This window comes from Lipotes vexillifer, unplaced genomic scaffold (assembly GCF_000442215.2).
Source record: "Lipotes vexillifer unplaced genomic scaffold, Lipotes_vexillifer_v1.1 scaffold515, whole genome shotgun sequence".
Lineage (NCBI taxonomy): Eukaryota > Metazoa > Chordata > Mammalia > Artiodactyla > Lipotidae > Lipotes > Lipotes vexillifer.
The window spans coordinates 637,192-662,367 of NW_006772017.1; the positions used below are offsets into that span (position 1 = coordinate 637,192).

Sequence of the window (25,176 nt, forward strand, 5' to 3'; positions counted from 1 at the left end):
TTCCCCTTATGGTTAAAAAATACGATCCAAAAGAAATATGCCAGAAAATTTGGTATTTTTTTAAATTAGCTTAATTCATTGATAATTTTTTTTAGTTCATAATTAAAGAGGCTATATTTGATCCTTCACTTCAAGCTTAAAAGTTTACATTTTAGGCTTTCTATGGATGCCTAACATTGAAACAGAATCAGGTGGCTTTATTTCATATTGGAATTTAAATGTCATGTCATTATACATTAACTTTTAAAAAATGATCAGGTTTTAAAAATAATAACTTACATGCATCAAGTTTTCACTACTAGTTTATTTAACCTTTATCTAGATGAGAATTTTCAGAGTCTGATAGATTCTGTGTGTCTCTGCTCATCAGAGGCAATTCTGTGCTTATTTGTAAACTAGACATCGCAACTATGAAAAAAAAAAAAAACCTCTTCATTCTGGAGAAACTTGAAACACTGTAGTGAAACACAGGAGTATCTTAGCATTGATTTTATTTTTTTTGCAACAAGCATTTTGAAAGGGTATTTTCATATGACACTAAACAAAAAGCTAATGTGTGCCAATAAGTATTTGTCATTCAATCTCACACCATCAAGTATATCACCTGCAGATATCAGTGGGAAAAAAAGTGCGAAGGAAAAGAGTGGATTTACACAAATAGACTTACATCTGCCACGAGTGTGTATACTCACAATCACATACTAGCATGCCACCACTGTTTACAGTCTAGGAAAGCTGAGAGTTCAGTGAGATGAGTAATCAAATGCCCAGCATATGTTGTTTTTGCATTGTTTATGTGACCAATCATTATTAAAATTTATCATCTTCTAATGCTATCAGTTTACCATAGTTAAAAAAGCAACATGCACCAGCAACAGAACAACAGACTCTCTCCTCAACAAAAACAGGGTTCCATTTAGAGCAATATTGGAACCAGGGCTTTACTGAAGAGAGAAACAAATTCAATGAACTCACCATCGCATTGTGTTTCAGAATTCTTCCTCTGTTGCTGTATGGCTTGAGTGCTGAGGAAATGACCAAAAAAAAAAAAAAAAAAGAAAGAAAGAAAAAGAAAAAAAGATTGTGTATGTAATGTTCAGTCAAAAAAGTAAGGCACTGAAAGAACCATTGAAAATTTTGACATCTGTTTATCTGTTTATAGCTATGGCAAGATTACTCGTATTAATTCTTGTTTAAAATGCCATATGAAGGAAAGACATTTGTGCAAACAAGAGTCGTATTTGAATTGTAGATCATGTCTTCACCATCTGTGAGAGCTGATGGTGTTACAAAATTAATGTGTTAATGAAAGCACAATAATTTCTCCAAAGTAATGGGTTCTGAAGCCGAGAATGACTATTTTTTGAACTTTGATGTCTAGTGATTTCCAGTTGGGAAAAGCTCTCAGCCTTTAATTAGTTCTGCAGCTCAACTTTAAAATAAATTTGGTGATGTCTCTCTTTTGCCAGGAGTAGATTTGAAGGGGGGAAAAGCCATAAAAACTTTTGGAAAACGTTCTCTTGGTGTTTGAAAAGTTGTTAAATAAGACTGCCTGCCAAGAAATGTCACCAAAAATTCTGACTACTGAGAGAGAGTGGGCAAACAGCTCAAAAAATAATTCTAGCTTGCTGCAACATCACAGGTTGGGAATAGCTAAACCTCACACAGACTTCATGACTAATTCCAAGTTTCCCCTTGGAAGCCAGACATAATGATGTTCAGTGCTATGTGTTATTGGTTAACACAGCACACCCCTTCCAACTGCATTATCCAACAGTCAGTAGTGTAAAGTGACTTTGCATGAGGAGAATTTTAAGGGTCTGTATTTCAAAGTCCACTGAACTTTTCTGGAGAATTCTTCTCACCAAAACTATTTAGATTTGCATGTACAATGAGCCTCTTTGACCAGTGAAACTGTGTGGGCAGGTATATGTACTCTTTTTTTTGTTAGATCTACCTTAAAGTCATGCTTAAATGGGATAACCCAGTTTCTTTTTCTTTTTTTTAAAATAGGAGATGGTGGTAATTGCTATTCTGAAGAGTTAATATTTATAAAGCAATTCTGGCTTCCAAAGAGAAATTGTTTTACAAACATTTAAGAATTGTACCTTTTAGAAGGAAACACTTCCGCCTCTTTGAAAAATTATGATAAAGTTTGAAAGAACCTTCATGTAAAACATGAAACGCTATCTACCAAAGGAAATTGTTTACCTTACTTTTTTCTTCTTTATTACTGTGTTGTAGGTATGTGACTGGTGTAAGCACATAAGGCACACAAAAGAATACCTGGATTTTGGGGACGGGGAAAGAAGGCTTCAGTTCTGCAGTGCAAAATGTCTCAATCAGTACAAAATGGACATTTTCTACAAAGAGACACAGGCCAATCTTCCAGCTGGGCTGTGCAGCACATTACACCCTCCCATGGAAAATAAAGCAGAAGGCACTGGGGTGCAGCTGCTCACTCCAGACTCTTGGAATATCCCTCTAACAGATGCTCGCAGGAAGGCGCCCTCCCCGGCGGCTGCAGCTGGCCAAAGCCAGGGCCCTGGCCCATCGGTGTCCACCACCGTCTCTCCATCTGACACTGCCAACTGCTCTGTTACTAAAATCCCTACGCCAGTGCCCAAGTCCATGCCCATTAGCGAGACTCCAAACATCCCTCCTGTCTCCGTCCAGCCACCTGCTAGCATCGGGCCTCCCCTCGGCGTACCGCCTCGCAGCCCTCCCATGGTGATGACCAACCGCGGCCCGGTACCGCTGCCCATCTTCATGGAACAGCAGATCATGCAGCAGATCCGCCCGCCCTTCATTCGCGGACCGCCGCACCACGCCTCCAACCCTAACAGCCCTCTCTCCAACCCCATGCTCCCCGGCATCGGGCCCCCGCCCGGCGGCCCCAGGAACCTGGGCCCCACCTCCAGTCCCATGCACCGGCCCATGCTGTCGCCCCATATCCACCCCCCGAGCACCCCGACCATGCCCGGGAACCCTCCGGGTCTGCTACCGCCGCCACCTCCGGGCGCGCCCTTGCCGAGTCTCCCCTTCCCGCCAGTGAGCATGATGCCAAATGGCCCGATGCCCGTGCCCCAGATGATGAATTTCGGGCTGCCGTCGCTCGCCCCGCTGGTGCCGCCCCCCACCTTGCTCGTGCCATACCCCGTGATCGTGCCCCTGCCCGTGCCCATCCCCATCCCTATTCCCATCCCTCATATCAATGATTCCAAACCCCCCAACGGATTTTCCAGCAACGGGGAGAACTTCATTCCGAGCGCCCCCGGCGACTCCTCGGCGGCAGGAGGCAAGCCTGGCGGACACTCCCTGTCCCCCCGGGACTCCAAGCAGGGCTCGTCCAAGTCCGCGGACTCACCGCCCGGCTGCTCCGGCCAGGCCCTGAGCTTGGCGCCCGCGGAGCACGGCCGGAGCGAGGTGGTGGACCTGACGCGGCGCGCCGGCAGCCCCCCGGGTGCGGGCGGCCAGCTCGGCTTCCCCGGCGTGCTGCAGGGCCCGCAGGACGGCGTCATCGACCTGACCGTGGGCCACCGGGCCCGGCTGCACAACGTGATCCACCGCGCGCTGCACGCGCACATCAAGGCGGAGCGCGAGCCGGGCGCCGCGGAGCGCAGGACCTGCGGCGGCTGCAGGGATGGCCACTGCAGCCCGCCTGCCGCCGGCGACCCGGGCCCTGGCGCGCCCGCGGGCCCCGAGGCCGCCGCGGCCTGCAATGTCATTGTGAACGGCACGCGCGGCGGGGCCGCCGAGGGCGCCAAGGGCGCGGAGCCGCCGCCTGAGCAGCCCCAGCCGCCGCCGCCTCCCGCGCCCCCCAAGAAGCTGCTGTCGCCGGAGGAGCCCGCAGTGAGCGAGCTGGAGTCCGTCAAAGAGAACAACTGTGCTTCCAACTGCCACCTGGACGGGGAGGCGGCCAAAAAGCTGATGGGGGAGGAGGCCCTGGCGGGAGGCGACAAGTCAGACCCGAACCTTAATAACCCCGCGGACGAGGACCACGCGTATGCTCTGCGTATGCTGCCCAAGACGGGCTGCGTGATCCAGCCTGTGCCAAAACCCGCGGAGAAGACTGCCATGGCGCCGTGCATCATCTCCTCGCCCATGCTCAGCGCCGGGCCCGAGGACCTGGAGCCTCCGCTCAAACGGAGGTGCCTCCGAATTAGAAATCAGAATAAGTAAAAGGTTTGTATGTACACTGGGGCTTTTCTTCACACGAGACAGTGCACCCCTCCTTACTTCTTACAGGGCAGAGGCGCGCGAGAGAGTTGTATTGATAATCATGGTTTTACCTTACGTGTTTTACAGTACACCTTGTGTGGTCACACACTATCATCATCTTGATCCAACATCATTCCCATTTTACAGATGAGGAAACTGAGTCACAGCATGTAAGTGCCATGCCCAGGGTCACTTACTTAAGGATAAAGCCAATTCTTGAACCTGCATTGAAACACTATCTACTAATTACACTTTTATTTTTAGGCTCATCCCTGTAAGTAGAAGAGGATGTGGGGAGGAAGGAGAGATTACTTGGGACCAGTAAATGTTCAGTCATGAGGTTACAGGACTGTGCTAAAAGGCAAGCTGAGCCACTTCTTGGAGCTGGTAGAGTCACTGGCAGAATGTCCTAATTCACCAAATGTTCTCAATAACCAGGGGATTCCATTTGCACGATGAGAATAAAATCTAACCTTCTTACATGCTATGCCAACTGAACCCAGGCCACGAAGCCCCATTTGCCTGGTAGGGTGTTGGAGCAGCTCGTGTTCACGGGGTCTCTTCCTTCATTTGTCACCAGCCAGCATTTCCCGGGGTGGGCCTCAAGCATCACTGACCAGCTTTGCTTTCTCCCCTTTTGGGGCTCATCAGCTCAGTGGGTGAGGTGCTCACCTCTCCAGGCAGTGGGAGGCTTTGACAGGGAAAAGGGCAACATCACCGAAGTGGGTGAGAGCGCACATCTCTGACCTCTGGCAGGGGAGGGTCCGGAATCCTGCTTAATACCAAGTGAACCATAAATAATGAGCCCAGAATTTCAGTAAGGGGGAGGGAAACTAGCCTGCGTGGCTGCCCACTGTAGCCAGATGTGGCCTCATTTGTTTGATCCTCCCAACAATCTTGGTGGAATAAGCATCGTCTGCGTCTTACCAAGGAGGAAAATAAGGCTTGGAGATGTTGCCCAAATCAGAGCTGGTAAGTGAGGGAACCAGTATTCAACTCAGGCCTGCTGGACCCAGAGCCTGAGCGCTCTCCTCTGTCCACAAGGACAGCAAACAGGCTAATGTTCTGCTGAAGTTTATCAACTATTTATGGAGAGGAAAGGAAGGGAAATGAATATTTACTGAGCACATAACTTATGCACAGCTCTTTCCAGGAGTTGGGGGTTACAAAGGTGAATATGGTGCAGTGCCTGCCCTCAAGGCACTTATAGTCTGGTGGAAATGTACACCGGGGAGGAAGGAGGCCTGGGTAGGAGAAGTGGACCTTCTAGGAGGAACAGTTGCTCACATTGGTATGTGCAGGTCCTTCTCTAAGTGTTTTTCAGTAGTATTTATTTGGGTCAGGATCCATTTGGCAATTGTTATTGTCTTCATTTTACCGATGAGGAAACCAAGACATAGAAATTAAGTAACTTGCCCAAGATTGCCAAGTTAATAAGCAGCATTGAGATCCACATGTAGGCTGTCTGACTCCAGGGCTACATTTTCTTTGAACCACTGTAGGAGAATAGGTTAATTGGTCCCTTTATTACCCTACTTGATAAAATTCTTTTATCCACTTCAGTTATCTTGGGGGAACGTTCCTAGACAAAAACCAAGCCTACCTACCAACTTCTCTAAGTGTTTAGATGGTGTTTGTTTGTTTGTTTTTAGCGTGCTCAGTTTTTTTTTTCAGCAACAACAATGAAAAACCTAGAATACCAACCCATTACTCCACGGTAGGAAATATAGATGTGGACCAGAACACTTGATGTGTTGTGTCCAAACCATTGTCTCTAAGTCAGCATATTTACACACCTACCTCACTTATAGCCAGGAGTTTGCTTGGGAAGCTCAGAGCCAGTGAAAGGGGACTTCCTGGGTGGTGTGAGAAGGGTTTCTCAGCCACCATAGTCTGAGGCTTCCTTTTCCACTGATGGCTTTGCCAGTAGGAGCAGAATACTAAAAATCAGTTCACCAATCCTTGATTTTATATCTGCAAGTTCTGCTCTCCAAAGACAGTCTCAGCCTTCTCATAGTCACCTCAGTTGGAAATGCCCCTGATTTCTCTACCAGAGCAATTTAATCTGGTTGACAAAGCAGTGAGTAATGGGAAGATGTGGGACAAAACAAAGTGATGGCCTTTAGAAAGCCAGAAAAGCATCAGGAATTGTAATTTTAAACACATTCTAGTGTCACTCATTCAAATGACATGGAAGAACGAGAGGGTGAAAGATTTTACTAACCATTGCTAAAGTGAGAAGTGACCAGGTCAGGAAGAGTGTCACTAGTCCATAAGTAGTATAGGGTCAAAAGAACATGAAAGCATGAAATATATGATGGCTATTTGGATGATATATGTTTCTGAATAAAGAGTCAGGCTAGGGTCTTGTATGTGGACCAGAGTCGTTACTAAAAATATTAACCTGGCTTCAGTCATTTTCAGAAGATGCGATGATGAAATTGCCCATATCCGCCTGAGATTGGAAAATTCTTTTTATGATGGGTCCCGCAAGAAATTACAGCTTTGCTCTAAAGCCAGAGACTCTCAGGCTTTGCCAGCTACAGTGGGGTGACAAGGCGAGTGATTTAAGGTGGGGGAAGAACGCCTCTGCTCCACTAAATCGCATTGCCTCTTGCCCTCTGTAGTTCCGTGTCAGCTCACAGCACAGTCTCAACCTGCCGTAATTCACTCACATTCTCTGACCCTTCCTGATTTTCTGTGCACACGTGGTGCTGTTTTTCTTCTATGCCTTCAGAAACCCAGCCTATGCATATGGTTACGGAAACTGGAAATGCATCCGTTAAGTAAAGAACTGCATGGCTTTTGTGCCCTGACAGTGAACACTGTTTGGTGACAAGTTAAAGCCAAAGGGGAAAGCACTAAAAAAAACAAAACCAAACCTGGGCTGAGTTGTGGTGGATGAGGCACAGGTGAGTGATTTCTCCTTGTGCTTGTTGGTGACTCATTGTCAGTAACTTTCATCTGGGTTCTTCATTTTCACTATGCCCACCATTTTCATACTGTATTACTATTTTTAAAAATCATTTAAAATAGATTCAAAGCAGACTGTGTCTTGAAATCAGTAATCCAGGCAGCTACAGTTACCTTCAAAGAAGTCATCATTTTTGCTAGTTCTTGGCAAATCACAGGGTTTTTTGGGTTTTTTTTTCCATTTTGAAGTTATTCTGTTCCCAGTTACCTGACTTTATGCATTCTGGTTTGTTGATATGATTACAAATGATTTAAATGAGCAGATATTTTCCTAGATGCAGAACCAATTAAGTTTAGTCGACGATTTTAAAAGGTTGGGAACTTCCTTTTATCTTCAACTTTTAAGACGCTTCTGTAAGCTGAAAAAAAAATCCCCCCAAATAATAAGGAAAACAATGTATAAACATTTCCCAAACTGTTCTCTCCACAAAGAATTCCATTTATAAATGGAATACTCCTTTCTTTGTCTTTGCCTTTGAGCTTGGGGGATAGCTGTTTGTATTTGTACATTTTCTGAATTTCTACAGTTTACACTTGTTTATGGTACATTGGGGAGTTCAGAGTAACCATTTGCAAATGTTTGAAGATATTCAAAAGAAAATATCCCCCCCTCCTTGATTTTCCAGGGAAATGACATCTTCTCTTTAAGTAAAATAATCCATGGAAAAAATGTGTACCATGAGTAACCCTTTCACCCTCACTTTTTCCATTCCCGAGAAGCGGCAAGACCAAGACCTTCCCACCTTTGTGACTCCCACATTTCTTATGTGTTTCTAAAACCAGAAAGAAAATCCAAGAGTCTTGTCCCCGGCCCCCATTCCGAGATGCTCCCCTAGCCTCAGCAGCAAGAGTTCCTTCCACTTTTTGTTTTCTCTGGGAGAGCTGAAGAAGGGGGGCTGTAGTTTTGACTTTTTGGAGTTTAGAGTTTAATTATTAGTCTGGCCACGGAGCCACAATCCCAGAAAGGACTATTTCAAGAAGGGGGCAGGGGACTCGCCTCATTAGGAAAGCCGCAAGGGTGGAGGTGGCAGGTAACTTTTTGCCAGTTTGGTTTCTTCAGCTGAGAAGTTTGAGAGGATTGGCTGTCTGCAAAGTCAAGTCCATGCAGTTGAAATGTGATTGTAGGTGCCGACTACGAAAGCAAGGAAAAGAGGAAAAACTGTGACTGAGAGGAGGAAATCAGTACAAGTAGGGTGTGCTCAGATCCTCTGCCAGACTTGAGATTTTTAACCTTCTAATACTTGGTTATTGGAAACATTCATTGGTAACGTAATCCCTGATGTTCAAGTTCTGCCCGTCTGTCAGGATGCAGATGGCTGCCCAGCTCTAGGTATAGGTTATTCAAAGAGCCAGCAGTGAGGAATGGCCAGGTCTGCGTCATGCGCACATGTGAGTGGTGAGGACCTGAGAGAGTGCTTGCTGTGATCACTTCAGACTCATAGAGGAGAATTTTCTGGATGAACAGTGTCAAGGTTGGCCTTAGACACATCTCGTTCAGTGTTGCCAGGTCTCTTTTAACCTTTAGGACAAGGGGGTTGAAGGAGGGTTTTAATGTGCAGGCACCTGGCTTTAGATATTATTTCAATCAGATTATGATGGGATAGGAAATGACATATGTGACCGGGTATTTAGTTCTTTCAGATGTAGCCATAGCCTTCCATCTTCAGCAGGGCTGGGGCTAGGGTGAGGGAAGAGAAGTGCTTAGTGCGTGAGCTTTAGCGAGGATCCTCAGGGTCAGGCAGTGCAGCGCAAGTCCTGGCCCTGATCTCCAGACCTCCCGATCTGTGTGTCAGCTCCCCAGAGCTGGTCTCCATAGACTTGTCCATGCATAGCCTTCAGCTGTTCCCTCTGGAATTTTGTGGAAAGCTTTATGTGCTTGTGCACGGAGGTGTTTTCTTGGGAGGAGCAGTCCATAGATTTTGGCTACAGGAAAAGTATGCCTTACATCTCTGAAAGATTATTTTGTATTATCACCAAGCAATACCTGAGCAGAAATTTTTCTTGTTACTCTGAGGAAGCTGAATTAATTGTAAGTTTCCCTTAAAACTTGGAATTTCTTTTTAACAATTTTTGCTGTGGACCTAACATTGCAGAATCACTGTTACAGCTACATAATGTAGCCCTTGCCTCAATAAGATTGCCTTAGTGACAAAATGCAAAGGGTGATAGACTTTTCTTCAAGGTACTATAACCTGTGAGTGCCCATGGGAAAGAAGAAAGGGGAAGCAAGGAAAGAAACAAGCTAGACACTTCCCCAGCACTTGGACTTTCAAAGTTTGTGCTGTATAGGCAGATGCTGTCCTTCAGTGGAAAACCTTCTACCCTGCTGTTGAGGCCAAGGGAGAAGAATGGCTTGAGTAGGAGAAGTGGACGGATCAGTAAACACCAGGGCATTGGCACGGCCGTGTCTTGGAGCGCTACCAAGCCCCCTAGCTCCCTAGCATGCTTCTTCACCTGGAGAGGGTGTGCTTGGAAAGCTGAAAGCATTCAACCAGCTACTAACAAGCCATTGCCCAGAAGGGCACTAGAAATAAGCTCCCTGTCTGGTTTCCAATGAATCAATCCCTTGCTGGCTTAAGCGACTTCCTGGGCATCCCGGTTCGATCATTTACACCTACCTTCATGCAGACAAGCATCACAGAGGGGCAGAGGTGTTTGAGGACCAAAAATACGCTGCAGCCTGGAACACTTACCTCATGTAGTAGAACACCATCCACCACCAACACTCTGCCTTTTCCAGACTCTCTTGTTGAAGAGATTGTGTCAAAGGGACAGAGGGTGGCCATTCTGTTTTCCTTCACCCTATCCCACCCAGAATTATTTTGTATTCTTCAGTTGCTGGTTTAAATATACATGGATGCATGTTAAGGCAATGCATTCTGCATGTGTAAACTTTTTTTTTTTTTACAAATGCCTCAAAAACATAAAAGGAATTCATTTCAGAGAAACAAATAAATTAGTTTAAAAGGTAAACAATTTAGCACTGGCATCATCCAACAGGGTCCCATTCTCAGGGAAAAGGAGTAAATGCCATCTCAGATGCCAGCTTGCAATACTAACCACGGAGCGCTCTTCTCCAGACTTATGGATTTCCACAGCATTCTGCTTGAGAAAAAAGTAGGGTGGGGTCAGGATTGAGAACGTGCAGCCATCAGCAAGGAGGGGAAACGCACACACACAAATTATTTCAAGGGGGTCATTTAAAAGATTCTAGTGAAAATGACTGGAGCAAAAGCAAAGAACAATAAGAACAAAACTTTTAAAGTATCTTTTGTGCTTTAGAAAACTCCTGAGTGGGGCTTCCCTGGTGGCGCAGTGGTTGAGAGTCCGCCTGCCGATGCAGGGGACGCGGGTTCGTGCCCCGGTCCGGGAAGATCCCACATGCCGCGGAGCGGCTGGGCCCGTGGGCCATGGCTGCTGAGCCTGCTCGTCCGGAGCCTGTGCTCCGCAACGGGAGAGGCCACAGCAGTGAGAGGCGCGCGTACCGGAAAAAAAAAAAAAGCTCCTGAGTGTACTAAACATTCTTAAATTGGACACCATTCAAGTAGCTCCTGACATCCCTTAATTCTGAGCTCCTAGGACTGAGCTGTGGCCATAAGCAACGACATGTTTGTGCAGTTTTACCAAACACACAAGTCTGAATAGAGAGAAGGGAACACGAGAGCAGAACTGCCTTTCCACGTGGGCGTGGGGTCAGGACTGGGTCAATTAATGCTGTCCGGCACTCCCCGGCCTCATTCCATCCAGACAGTTGGCTGCAACGCTGGCTGTCTCATCAGTTCCCCCTTTGAACCTCTGCTTTGTTGTCTTTCTTCGATAGCAAGCTGTGTTTTGTTTTGGGTAAAAAGGGAAGTAAGAATGTGACAGAAGAACAGAAGGGAGAAACATACATTATGGACCCGTTGGATATGAAACATTGACCTAATGTCCAAAAAATGCAATTAAAAAGCATATCTCTACCTCATTTGCATGGCTTATTTCCCCAGACATGTTTTTGGTATTGAAAATGAATGGTATTCCCATATAACATGTGTCTCAATTTGTAATGATATCCTCCTTGCAGCTGGCTTCGTTCTCCAACTGTTTCTAAGATGTTACTGTCTTAAATTTGAGCCAACCTACAATAACAAATTATCTAGAAGCAAAGTGGCTAAGTTGCATTTGGTGAGAGAAGGGGAAACCCTATATTTCATCCTTCAACTCTTGTTTTGGAAATTCAGACTGTAGCATGATCTTTTTCTAAAGAAATCTATACACGCACACTTTAAAAATTGGGCCTGTTGGGTGTTGTGAGAGCAAGAATGGTCAGGTTTAAGTCTCTCTGCAAAGTTCTGCATCCCATCAACAAGCCCTTTTGATATTTTAAACCCGTATTTAGAATAATTTCAAGATATTTGGAGCACATGTGGTTAAATGTAAAACTTTGTCATTATGATTTGTTAGATGCTTATACTTTAAATATTTGTAAGCCATTTTTAAGTACTTTATCCAAAAGCTTTCTCCCACTAGAATACTATAATTGAGTGGTATCTGAGCATCATCTGAGCATACAGTAGATACAGGGTGAAGTCACTGTAGCACGCATGCACGTTCTTCCTGCTTTTCTGGTTTTAATTCAAATGTCGTTTTTAGTAGATTCAGCTTATTTTTTAAATGTATAAAAAGTCATAAACAGGATTTGTTGTCTGTGATTTTTTAAAGAATGACCAAGTCCGCCAAAGGTAAAATGTTCAACTTGAATCATGTTGATTCCTACCTCTTTTTCTTATCCTAAGAGTAATTAGTAAAACTTTCCATTAGAGTGTTGGATCTGTGTCCAGAGGAACTTAAAGTGTCATATTGTTCCTCCAAAATGTCTTAGAGGCAGTTTATTGGTGGTTAGATTGAATTCTTCACTATTCACCCTCAGCCATCTTGGAAACTGAGACATAAGATCCCATCTTTATCATAAGGAGCCTGTTTGAGCACTTAATATGAAAAAGAGAAGAGCGAAAAAAACCTTTTTCCAAGTCAGAATCCATTTAAGCTTCAGAGGTTATAAATTTCAAACTGACCACAGGCCTCTGGGGCTCACACTCTTTATGGCTGGCAAAATACAACTTTCTGGCAAGAACGAGGAAAAGAAGGCTTAAAAGGGCTCATAAACTTGCTTGGACATCTAATAGCTCTTACCAAACAGCATTTTCATGAGTTAAGTGTAAATGAGTCAGAAACATATAGATTGAATTTCTTTTAAAATACACATGGGTTTAAAAATTAAGGCCAAAGTGCTTGGCAAAATAAGTTTTGGTTTTAGCCAAACCCCAAATGTTTGAAAAAAAATAGTTTTACAATTTGCCAAACCAAAAATATATCCAGGTCCCTCCATTCCTCTCATTTAATACAGTGACATCGTAAACATGGGACTGAAGGTCTATTTTCATATCCACCAAGGTCTGAGCAACTTGAATCCCAAATACTAGTTGAAAAACTATGAAAAATTTTTTGTGGAAAAACCTTACGACCTTGCAAATGAAGCTGAGCGGTCACTCGTTCAGGGTTCTGATTTTGATAGCACCTCCCACTGTCTGATCCTCCTATCAACCTGTTCTGTGTCTCAGCTCTGTGTGTGTGTGTGTGTGTGTGTGTGTGTGTGTGTGTGTGTGTGTGTGTGTGTGGTGTGTGTGATGCACAGGGATAGTAACTTTTAAAAAAAACCTTATATTTAGAATGGTTAATTTATACTTAATTGATATATTACGACCCATGAAAGTTAATAAACTCTTAATCATATCCGAACAGAGCGAGGCAGTCCCCTTTCACTCATTTATGGTTCAAAGATAGTCTTCATTTATTTCCCTAGAGGGGAAAACATATCCGTTTTCAACTAACTGTATTGAATACTGACTCCATGCAGGGACACTGTTATTAAGAGATGGAAGGAAGAAAGAAAGGAAGGAAGGAGGGAGGGAGGGAGGGAAAAGAAAAGAAAAGTGGGAGAGGCAGTGGCAGGAGTCTTATTAAACTTGTTTTGAGGAGCTAATAACCTGAGAGAGGCAAGAAATAACCAAGGCCACTATTACAAGCATTATGCAGGACCTGCAAACAGATATGACACTGTAGACAGCGGGCTTTGGTGTGAATGGGGGCAGTTCACACATTGTTGTAACTGATTACCTAGCTTGGGGCTGGCAGGTTGGGCACATGAGTATTCATTGAGTGAATGAACCAGAAGAGTGTCAGGAGAGGCCTAGTTAATGGAGTTACCGGGATAGGGTTCCATACAGCAGGTGAGTTTGTAGTTAGGTTCTAAGACTGGGGAGGGCCTTGAACTTGCAGTCGGGAGTGGAGGAATAAAAGAGGCAGTAGGATGGCAAGAGCCACAGGTGCGGAGAAGAGGAGGTTGCGTGAGGGATGACCTTGTCCTTCGCTCGGCTGGAGTGAAGGGCTTGGCTGCAGACAGAGAGGGGGTGGGAGCTGGAGAGCAGGTGGGCAGTGGAGCCGGAGGTTGTGGCACTTGTACTCTGTACGTTAGGCAATGTCACCATGACCTCGAGCAGAGGAGTGACAGGAGGAAATCTGTGTTTGAGGAAAATTACTTCAGCAGCTGTTTGTGCACTGAAAAGGAAGCAAGAGAAAGACTAACATCGCTGAGCTGATCATTGAATTCTGATGACAGGCTCGTTACCAGCGGTGGATTCTAAACATTGCGGGATGTTATCGCTGCAGTGTGAGCGGCGAGAGCTGCCACATCTATGTTTTACGTATGTGTGCCCAGAGCAGACCTAAGAGGTTTCATAGCACACAGTGGAAGGAAACCTCACAACATTCCAAAGTTCAGTCAAGGGGGATGCTGGCCGGCCCCAGACTGCCGTGGAAATAGGGGCTCCACCCTTCTGACTGCCCAGCTGCTCTGAGCCTTAGGCCAGTGGGGCAGGGCGTGGTGCAGGCCGTGGGTCGCCCAATGGGTGCACAAGGCAGGCAGCGGCTCTCCTAGCAGAGGACTTCCCTGAGGATGGACGTGGAGCCTGGACGGTGGCCCTAGTGATGCCCAGAGCTCGGTCCCTGGAATGAAGAGCAGCCACAAGGTTTGCGTGGCTTTGCTCAACCTCAGACACCTTCAGAGATCTTCACAGGAGCTGAATCAGATCCTCCCAGGGCTGGCAGGCACGTTTAAAGGGGGGTGGCAACTTTTGGAAATGTCCTTTTATCTTTTATCTTTTTTAACTTCCCAGGTCATGCACCTTCTGAAGCTTCCACATGTGGTGACAGTGGGCTCCTGGTAGTGAAGGAAGGCAGCGGTGTGGTTTAGTGGATACAGACTTCTGCTTTGGGGTTGGGCCAGCCTGGGTTCAAATCCCAGCAGAGCCAATTAGTAAGCGAGGGAGGAAGCGACTTCACCTCCCCAAGCCTCAGTCTCGAGGTCATAACACTGCTGGGAGGAGCAGATAAGAAAACATAGGTAGAGGTGCCCAGGAAATGGAGTTACTGTCCTATTAGGCTACAATGCCTGGGAGAGGAGTCCAGGGCTGGAGTGAGGTCTGCTTGGATCTGAAAACCAGCTGTGAGTTTGGACCTGTTTCATAACCTCTTTATGCCTACATTTTCTCATTTAATAATTGCAACGGCTAATATTTATTGAGCACTCTCTATATGTAAGCAGTGTTCCAGATGTTACATGCCCACAACAACCCTCTGGGGTACCATTATTAAACCCATTTTATAGATGAAGAAACTGAGGCATAGAGTGGTTGAATATCCTACCCAGAGTCACTGGCCAGTAAATGGCAGTGCTGGGATCTGACTGGCAGCCTGGCTCCAGAATCTTCCTGCAAAACCACTGAGCATGTCTTATATACAAAAAAATGAAGATGATAACCCATACTTCATAGCGTTATCAGGCTCCAGTGTAAATAACAGAAGTAAAATGCCCACCTGGCATATATATACTAGGTGCTCATTATAAGAATTGTAATGGTAGCCCCTGCAGCCCAGAACGTCTTCCCTCAACGTGTAATGGGAGGTAACGAAACATTTCGATGCTGTCAACCTCGGAGGTTAGGGAAATGATTCCAGAAATTCCCCTAAGATGTCTGGTTCCACTTTTGTAAGTAGGGACTGGGACAAACAGAGTAAACGCTCAAGGTCACAGAGTGGCGCAGCCAGGATTAGAACCTGAGTCCTCATCTGCCTTTCCCCTCAGTGGGACACGGGATACGACCAGAGCTGCTTGAGTTACATGCCCTGTGCCAAGGACCAGAGTCGTACTTTTGCTACCCACGGCATCACTGCCTCACACTGGGCAGCTGATTTCAGAGAGGAAATAGGTTGTACCTGAACATCTGGGGTGGAAGGGTGGAAGGGTGGAAGGGTTGCAGAAAAGCAATTATTAAGCACACTCTCCATCTCCTTGGCTGTTAGAAGCGGGTAGCAGGGAATCAGTATGCTTGCTCTTATTTTTTACATGAAGTTTCCGTGAAATGAAGCCCTTCTCTCTCTCTCTTTCTCCCTCTCTCTTTCTGCTAAAAGGCTGGTTGTAAAGAGTAAATAAAGCGTCAGACCTCTTTTCCAGACCTAGCCTAAAATCTTAAAGTCTGTTGATCCATAGACAATAGCTACTTGCCATATAAAGCTGCTCTTTTCTCTAGGTTCTTTGTTTTCCTCTTCTTTTCTTTCTTTCTTTCCTTTTTTTTTTTCTTAACTTAGACTGCCTGTGTTCAGATTATATAAATAAATAACAGACTCAATCTTAGTACAATAAACATCTACTTTTGTGTCCAAGGCAGAATTTTTGGAAGGCACATGAACCGGCATCAGCTAGTTTGTGTATTGGATAGGACTTGAATGAAAATGCAATTATTGTTTCTTAGCAAATAGTTTCTCGGAGTTTTGTCTCTAAGGCCCCTGCCAACTTTGACATTGTGACCCCTGCTTGTCAGGGTGAGGAAGGGGAGAGGTGAAACCTGGGCTAGGGGATAGCACTCCGAGGTGAGCATGGACTTTGAGGTTGTAGGAGCTGGACTTCAATCCAGCTTGGCCCCTTTCTAGCTGGTGACCTTGAGCAAGTAAGTTCCTTAACCTTCTTGGGAAAGTTTCCTCATCTGTAAAATGGAGACAGTAATAAATACTTCATAGCATTGTTGTGTCAATGAAATAAGTATATAAAATATATTTGTTTTTAAGTGAAATAAATACATAAAAGTGCCTAGCGCAGTATTTGACATTAAGTGCTCAGTAAATGTAACTTTCTTTGAAAACACTGCAGCTTTCCCAAACCATAATAGGAAGTGCTTGGTCTTGAAATCCAGGCGGCATAGGGCTTGAGGTTCTTATTCAAATTTTCTTGTAAAACATTAGCTATATCATGTAATTCTTCATTTTATTTTTCTCTTTCACGAATGCATGTAGCCACTTGCTCCAGTGCATTTGTAAAAATGTGTGCAGTTAGTCATGAATCCCTGCCTGCTTTTAGAAAAGGACCAGAGACAGGGTAATTTGTTTAGATTAAACTCCCAGGTTTTAAAAAAGGATTTGAGGTGGCTAAAGAGATCCATTGTCCAGGGTGAAGATAAAGGCTTTTGCAAGTGCACAAGAGGGGGCTCTGTGGCTCAGGGTTCTTTGTCCCCCAAGATCTTGTAGAGGTCAGCAAGATAGCACTGGCCACTCATATGAATAAACAGGTCTCTCTGCCCATTTAACTCCTAGAACCAGCTAAGCAAAGATTTAAATTTAATTTAATTACAAAATTTAAATTTGTAAAACAAAAAATTAAAGATGGAGTTATCTCAGTAGGGGGTCTTGTACGGTTGGGATTTTTATTGATTAAAGAATAAAATAAGAGATATTGCTACAGGGGAAAATTATAAAAAAAGAAAAGCAAGGCCTCATGTTTGGTTTAATTTTCTTTCTTTTAAATAATTTGAGCCTTAGCTTAACAGAGCCAGGCCGTGGGCAGCTCAGTGGTGCTGGAGCTCACCCTTGGCCCTACTCCCCTCTCCTCACCATGGGTTATTTCCCATAGCAATCATGCTAGAGAAGTGATGTTTTTAAATTACTTTCATCAATTAGCAAGCTATAAGAAAAGAGATACCATCCACTTCGTAAATGAAAACGGTTTCCCACTTGGTAAAAGCCATTTCAGAACTCTTCATGAAGCGATGGTCGATGGAGGAGAGAGGGAACCATTTTTTGGCAAAACCTCACCAAGCCGTAGCCCTTTCTGGGATGGGCTTGATGCAGAGACCACTGTCTGGCATCACACCCAGCCTTATCAGCTGGTGCAGGCGGCTCTGTTCATTGACCACGGGGTTCTACCCTTGTGAGCGTCCCAGAATAGCTGTGGCTACCTGAGAGCAATCCAGTCCTCAGGGACTCATTATTGTCCCAGATAAACAGCGTGGCCGAAGCCAGCACGTAATAGCTGTATTTAACCGTGATAAGTGATGGGCCGATGTGCCCGAGTGGCATCACGGGCAGGGCTGGGGTAACTGGACAAAGGCCAGCCGGCCTGGCAGCGGGCATCTCTTGTACATTATAGGGTTGATGCCACAGGATTTTGGACTCTGGGGAATAAATATGATGGACCTGGAGAGCTTGCCTTCTAGACAGGTAAGACAGGACAGACCTACTGGATTTTGATTATGCTAATGACAGAGGTATTTGAGGAAGCAAAGAAGAATAAAGGTTCGGAAAACAGATTAGATTAATGGAGGCAGGCTGCCTGGTGGAGGTGGAATCTTGTGCCATGGAGGGACTATGATGGGATGTAGAATAAGACAAACATTTCCTTTGGATACACATTTACTTTTGGGAGTGGTTGCCTGGAAATTATAAAATGTCCTTTTAAATGCAACCTGCATACAGCTTAGGCTGTAAAGGTCAAAGAAGAAAAGGTGAGGATGATGGTATGTTGACAGTATCAACACTGAAAGAAGTTATTAGTACTCAGGCCTATTTTTGTTCTCTATGACACTCTGACAATGCTTATGCGATAAAGGAGAAGAAACTCAGTCACATTCTTAGCAATGCTTTCCTGATGGAAAGGGAAATTGCCAGTGGTCAGAGGCTTGTTCAGGGCCCTTGGTGTGCAGCTGAGTCCATGAGGGAGAGACTTTATTCTTCTGGCCGGAAGGGCAGCTGGGCCTGGAGTTCTGCAGGCGCTGACCGTACATGCCTGCTGGAGACCACGCACTGTGGAGCTGGTCTTCATACACGGTGCAACGTGGTCCACGGGATGGGATGTGTGTGTGTGTGTGTGTGTGTGTGTGTGTGTGTGAGAGAGATGTTCCGCATGGCAGGGCCCTGGGTTGTCCTGCCTTCAGACAAACCCCAATTCAGAGGAAAACCCAATTGTGAGGGACAAGTAGAGCCACGTCCCCAGAACCCCCTGCATTAAGGGACGCTCCCGAAATCTCTGCCAGATGTGAGAGTGTGTTTACGTGATTAATAGAAAGAAGGAGACCTTTTCTGAAACTTGGGACTTCAGCATAGAGAAATGAATAGTCTCTTATACATGGATAACTGTGTACCACCATACTTGATGATGGCTTTGGTCCAAAGATCCTACAATCCCAGAATATGAGAGATGGAAGATGTAATCGAAAATCTCACCCATGCCTTCATTTCACAGAGGAAGAATCCAGGCTTGGGGAGGCTAAGGAATAGGTCCAAGGTCACATGGATACGTAGGGTTCATGCTGTAACCTGCGTCTCTGTCTCACATATTGTAGAAATTTCCCCTTTACTCAGATCAAGAAATTTAGACAGAGAGGACAGACTGTTCTATAAGACACCTCTGCTTAGCAGGGGCTGAGTCGGAACGGACTTGGGCTCTGGAACTTCCTGCCATGATCACTTTCTAAAACTCCAAGGTCACTTCCTCCCCACTTTTGAGTTTCACACCTTGCAAACAAATAACTCTCAGGAAAGTGATGCCCAAGCTTGGTTCTTCATTTTCATTGATTCCTGTGTCGCCAACATGGGGGCTGCCCTGAACCAGCCAGAGCCAGGAGACAGAGGAGGGGGCCTTCAGTTTACCCCCTCCTCAAATGTTATCCACCGAGAGGGACTTGCACTGCCACCATCTGGCCTGGGTGGGTGTCCCACACATGGCAAGTGTGTGGTGAGAGGGAAGGAAACAGCACAAATCCTCTCTTTGCCATTCTCTTGAAATAAGCTTGGCATGAGGAGGCTTTCCAAGCAGCAGGAGTGGGACTGCAAACAATAGAGTGCGGTGCAGCTGCACCGGGTAGAACTTTGGGGGAAAACACATATTATTTACCAGACAATAATAGATACCAGAGAATAATAATGATTATTAGAGTGTTTGGGATGGCAAACGCTGTAGTTAAGGTTCCAGAATGGCTCTCATTATAATCCCGTTTTCCTAGTCCCTTATGAAAGCCTTGAGATTTTCTCTAAGTAGGCTGATGCTGTCCATGTTTGGCCGTTGTCCAAAGGCGATTTCAATGTAAGGAAACTTATCTGAGAAATAGTCCTCTTTGGGGGGGGTTCATGATTACATTAAAGAAACAATTTACACCCTTGAAAAAGCAGTTGCAGCATTCTTGAGTGAGTAATTCAAAATGGTGGTGTTTCTCAGTCACTGGAAGAAACCATTAAACACCATTTTTTTTCCTTTTCATTTTTTAAAGAAGGATTCAGAGCTCCTCTCTGACTACAAGATTTGGTCACTCTTAGTCCCAAGCCCAGAGGTAGGGATGGTTTCCCTCCCTCCAAAGCAAGTTCCAGGCTGTGCTTCCTAAACAAAAGTAAATCCTGCCCAGAAAAAGCTACAGTATGTCTTAGGATCAATTTGGGTCCATTTCCAAGGCCTCTTCCCAATCCTTTGTGACTTCTCATTTGTTGGTGGCTGTTGGTGTTTTTGTTTCTGTACCTCTTCTCACCATTATGTCTTAGAAAGAAAGAAGGAAAGAAAGGAAGGGAGGGAGGGAGGAAGGAAGGAAGGAAGGAAGGAAAAAAGAGAGAGAAAGAGGAAGGAAGGAGAGAAAGAGAGAAAGAAAGAAGAGGAAGAAAAGAAAGAAATTAAAGTGAGCTCTTTATTCAGAGATAAATATCCACATTTCCAAATCTGACCATGCCAAATGAAAAGGTTTCCATGACCTTGTAATTCCACTCCCATTGCATATTTGTGGTGTTTTGCATTTTCACTTTGGTTATTTAATATACATATTAAATGCACACAGATCTGGTGATTTAATGTGATTTGGGGAACTCAGGCATTTCCTGTCATGCACATTCAGATTTTCAAACCTTGTTTTTGGCTGATCATTATTATGGTTACCATTAACACCAGTATTTGGATAGCAGGGTTCAAAGCACAAGCTTGGACCTAGTCCTCCCAATGGGCATTTTGACCTCCTCACGCTTGTGCTAAATTCATGCCACAGACACTCTGAACACTCCAGTTCTCTTTGTGGCATCCATTTCTTCGTCTATAAAATGCGGAAACTGTGTGTATTATCTCTGGGGTCCCTTCAAGTTCTACATTCTATCACCTGAAATTATTTGTTCACTGGTCTAGAATAGTCTCAACAGTTGTAAAGATGTTTACAAGTCCTCTCCCACCACCTCACCTTAGCCAAATTTTCCCATTCACATATCTGACATCCCCATTTATTGGCAGGGAAAAAAAGTACCGTTTTGGGACATGGGGGACAAGAGCTGTTTGATTCTCATTCATTTGACAAATGTGTGTTGAGCTGAATACATTTGTCCCTGGGTGCAGGGATGTGAGCAAGACAGACACAGCCCCAGACCTCAGGGACTTCACAGTTTAGTTGGAGGACTTCTGAATGGCTGCTTCCTGGGGGTGATGGAGTGTCCTTAGGAGGTTTCAAGCCAAGGGACTGGTAGCAAATGAAATAAGCCAGTAAGGATAAGAGAGGCAGAGCCCAGCAGTCCTATTCAGACCTTCTGCCCTGGGATCCCAGTGCTATGCTTGGTCTGGATGTGAAGCGAGGTGAGTGGCTCACCTTTGTCAGGCAAGACCCACAGAGAGGGGCACTTCTTCCAGCTCAGTCGTCCCTGTAGGAAACCTCTGAAGAGTGGTCTCTGTGTCCCAGGAATTTTTCACATGCTAAAAAGTCCTTCTCATGACCTTCCTCCTTTGCAGCAGACACTGGGGCTTACACGGGGTACAGGCTTGAGGTCTGCAACGCCAGGGTCCCCCGATGACCTTGCCTGGCTTTGGGATGCCCTTGGGCAACTCCAAAGACCTCCTGCCAGTTAAGCGTGCAGTAACGTGGATAGTGAACGTTGCTGGGTTGCAAAGGATGCTGCTGCAGTCTTTGGGTGAGGGCGTGGTGCTCCATGCTCATTATGGTATTCCAAAAAGCGACTCGAGTTTCATTTCCTCACACAAAGCTGGCAGGGCTGATCCTGCGCAGAACCGTGAATGAAAGTCGTGTGGAAATCAGGCTGCGCCGCCCCAGTTCTGGGGCCTTGTTGTAAGTCTGACCTGACAGCTGGAGAGTGTGCTGCTCTGACTCATGCCCGGGTTCTCCCCAGCCTGGGGGGTGGGGGGGGGCGTAGTTTGGTCTGGTGGATTCTAACAAACCCCTTTTCCTCTTTTTCTAGGAATGCGCACTCACAGGGTACCTTGCATGGAGAGAGGGCGCAGAGCAAACCATGTCTCGCCATCCAGTGACACCAGCTGGTCAGCTCACCACCCCCTCTGGCTAAAACTCAAGCAAATAAAGCCGCTTCCTGTCATTAAGCATCTCAGAGGAAGCAGCCCTCCCTCGGTGGCCTCTAGCCCAGAGAAGCCAGCACGTCTTGGACCCACCAAGCGGGCCCAGCCTTCCTGCTGCCACCATCTCTGCTTCTCCCCAGAGGAACTTAGGGATTTTGCCCCTGGTTTAAAAGAAAAAAAAAAAAAAAACCGACAAACACCAACAAGACACGAGGACCAATGTAGGTATTCTCCCTGCCCCATCTTCAAGGCTCAGAGGGTGAGGCTGGAAGATGATACAGATTTGAAAACAAAAATCGTTTTTTAATCTTTTTAAAAACTGCTGTGGTTTTGCTGCTACACGAAGAATTGTGATTTGCATTGTACGGTTTGGACCTATACTGTTCACGTTTTGACGGCAGAGAGGGATCATACTGGAGTCCCAATGCTTCAGATTCATCTCTGTCCTGCCCAGGATGCACTTTTCAATGAAGAGTTAAAATATTTTATTGGCTAATATACTTTTCTTGTTATTTTTACAAAGGCCACCTTTATCCTTTTTAATGCCATATTTTCAGTGTTACACTTTTATGGCTTTTAATTTTCGATCTGACAGATGTAAGAAGCAGCATGAATAGTTTATACTGTGGTTTTTCAGAGACTGAATGCCAAGAGAACTCGGTAAATGTTTATTCTTCTCAGCTTTCTCCTTAAATTCCCTTAAATAGCGCCCCATTTGGGAACAGAGCAAGAGTGTTGAACTGAAGACCAAAATGCCCTCAAGGTGTAAAATAATCCGAGGGGGAATATTTGCTGGGCGTCACGAAAGACTTGGATGAAATTTCAACCCTGATGGCTTTCGGTGATCCAGGAAGTCAGTGAAGCAATCTCTCTATACGCAGAGCCCTTTCATGATAATTAGAATGGTATGGACAAACCAATGAAAACAGGAGGGAAAGTGAGAAAGCTCACCCATGATTCTGTTTCACTGTTTGCTTTCTCCTGTCATGGTTAAGAGAAATGTGCAATTCGATCCTCAATCAGTGGGTGGAGGATAACAGGGTAGATTTTCTTGTGTGCACTTGTACAGTTGTAGCTGCGAGTCCAGAAGTCCTCTAGAGCATGTGTACTGGCACTGAGTTGGTGAGACAGTCGTGGAGTATCCCATTCTGATGAGTACAGAAAAAAAAAAAAAAAAAAAAAAAAAAAAAAAAAAAAAAAAAAAAAAAAAAAAAAAAAAAAAACAAAAAAAAAAAATTCCATATGCAGTGTGGCCGAAAAAAAAAAGAAAAAATAAGAAAAAAAAAAAAGAAGAAAACTAAAAAACAACAAAAAAAATCAAATCACCTTGTGATTCAGTGTATCTGTTTACTAACTCCAATAAAGCAATTGTTCCCTCTGGAGGGGTCCAGGTCCCCCCGCCCACAGGCCGCTGAGCCAGCAGCAGCGGGGCGGTGGGGTGTGGTGGGCAGGCGAGGCCAAGACAGAGTCACACTGGCCTTGAAGCACCACGGGGCCGTGGATGCGGTGTACATACTGTATTTCTATATCCTCCTTTGTACAGAGTCACTTAACAAGTCAAGCTACTGTTTTACAGGTGCTCCTTATTTATTAGAGCTGTGAGAGCTTGGGGACACACCTGGCGAGCGAGCTCGCTTTTTAAAAATGAAATTGGGGAGCAAGGGAAGGGGGCGGGAGGGAGGGGAAGCTCGCAAGTCTGGGGAGAGATTTATAAAAGTGAACAAAAGGAAAACTTCCGGCAGCCAATTAAACCAACCAACCGACCCTAACACCAAACTTGTCCACGCAGGATGCAGAAGCCCCACCTCTGGGTGCCCCTTTCCCTGCGGGGCCCCCAGCATTCTCCTCTCTCCCTGACCAGTGTCCGATTCATCAAACAAAAATAAATCTCTAAGAAAGAAAAATGCACTTACATGTGCTTATTTTGCTTTTCTCATTATTATGACTATTGTTGTTATTTTCCTTGTTACAGAAGGTGTTCATTTCTTTCCCCCAGGGAAATTTTTTTTAAATAAAGCTAGTAAGTTTTAAAAGATGTTGAAATATCAGGGTGATGCTGACCCTTCCCAACCTGCATCTCTGCAAACAAGAGCCCACCTGGCCTGTTCGAGGGTCTGCTTCCCCACCGTGTCCATTGTTGACAACACACAGTGCGTGTGGAGTGGGCTCTTGGGCCTGTAGACTGGGGTGTCCCTTCCCAAGTGCTCTCCAAGTCCTGATGTTTTTCAGCTCCAAGGGTTCTGGTCGAAGGCTCAGGAAGCACCATGCAGCAGAAGCAAACCTCCCCAGTGGACTCTGGTCCCGTTAGTACATCATCTCACTGTAGGTCGGGAGTGCTCCTGTGAACAAGAGGGGTCAATCTGGTTTTGCTTTGGTACCTGAATTAAACATCAGAAAGTTGCTAAGATGGAAAGTACATTGATACCTAGTTCTAATCAATGAAGATCTAGCCTAATCTTCTTGTTCTACATGTGAAAAAAACTGAAGCCTAGAAAGGTGAATTGACCTGTCCAGAGTCCACACTGAGTTGGTTTAGCTTGTCAGAAAACAAATGTTCATTAAAAAGTTAGGCACTGGGACTTCCCTGGTGGCACAGTGGTTAAGAATCTGCCTGCCAATTTAGAGGACACAGGTTCGAGCCCTGGTCTGGAACCATCCCACATGCAGCGGAGCAACTAAGCCCGTGTGCCACAACTACTGAGCCCGTGTGCCACAACTACTGAAGCCCGCGTGCCTAGAGCCCGTGCTCTGAAACAAGAGAAGCCACCGCAATGAGAAGCCCGCGCACCGCAACGAAGACCCAGCGCAGCCAGAAAAAAACTAAATAAATAAATAAATAAATTTATATATTAAAAAAAAAACTTAGGCACCATCAGCAATCTTCTCTATATAACCATTCTAGGAGTGGATTCTGGTGATCCCGTTTCTTTCTTTCGTGGAGCCTGAGGGATCTCGGAGGCTCCTGGTGTGGGGTTATGGTTATGACTCCATGGGAACTCCTCAGCCCCAGCCGAGGCCACACAGGGGCGGGAACCCAGCTGGGGTTGTCTGGTGCAAAGTCCCTGATAGCGTTATTCAGCTGGACTTGGCCATAGACGCAATCGCCCAGGGTATTGATTTTGCTTTTGTCTGTAGTCCAAGATTGTCCAACAAACATGTTGACCCTTCAGGAAACAAAAGGTCCCTTTGTTCCAACAAGAAAAGATTCCGTGGCATCTCATCAGACAGCACACCTTTTCCTCTTTCTCTTCCTTCTCTTAATCTCAGTGTTCCCTGAAATACAGAATCCT

The 25,176-nt window shown here is 45.3% G+C and overlaps 1 protein-coding gene across 1 annotated transcript in view; it reads left to right on the top strand.

Moving 5' to 3' along the window:
* The window catches only part of SOBP (sine oculis binding protein homolog), a 161,524-nt gene extending 138,449 nt beyond the window's left edge, over nucleotides 1-23,075 (top strand). The window contains exons 6-7 of the mRNA XM_007447250.1: nucleotides 2,245-4,185; nucleotides 21,772-23,075. Coding sequence (XP_007447312.1) covers nucleotides 2,245-4,182 — 1,938 coding nt within the window. The 3' untranslated portion in view covers nucleotides 4,183-4,185; nucleotides 21,772-23,075. The remainder of the gene's footprint in view (nucleotides 1-2,244; nucleotides 4,186-21,771) is intronic.
* Nucleotides 23,076-25,176: the final 2,101 nt, after the last annotated feature.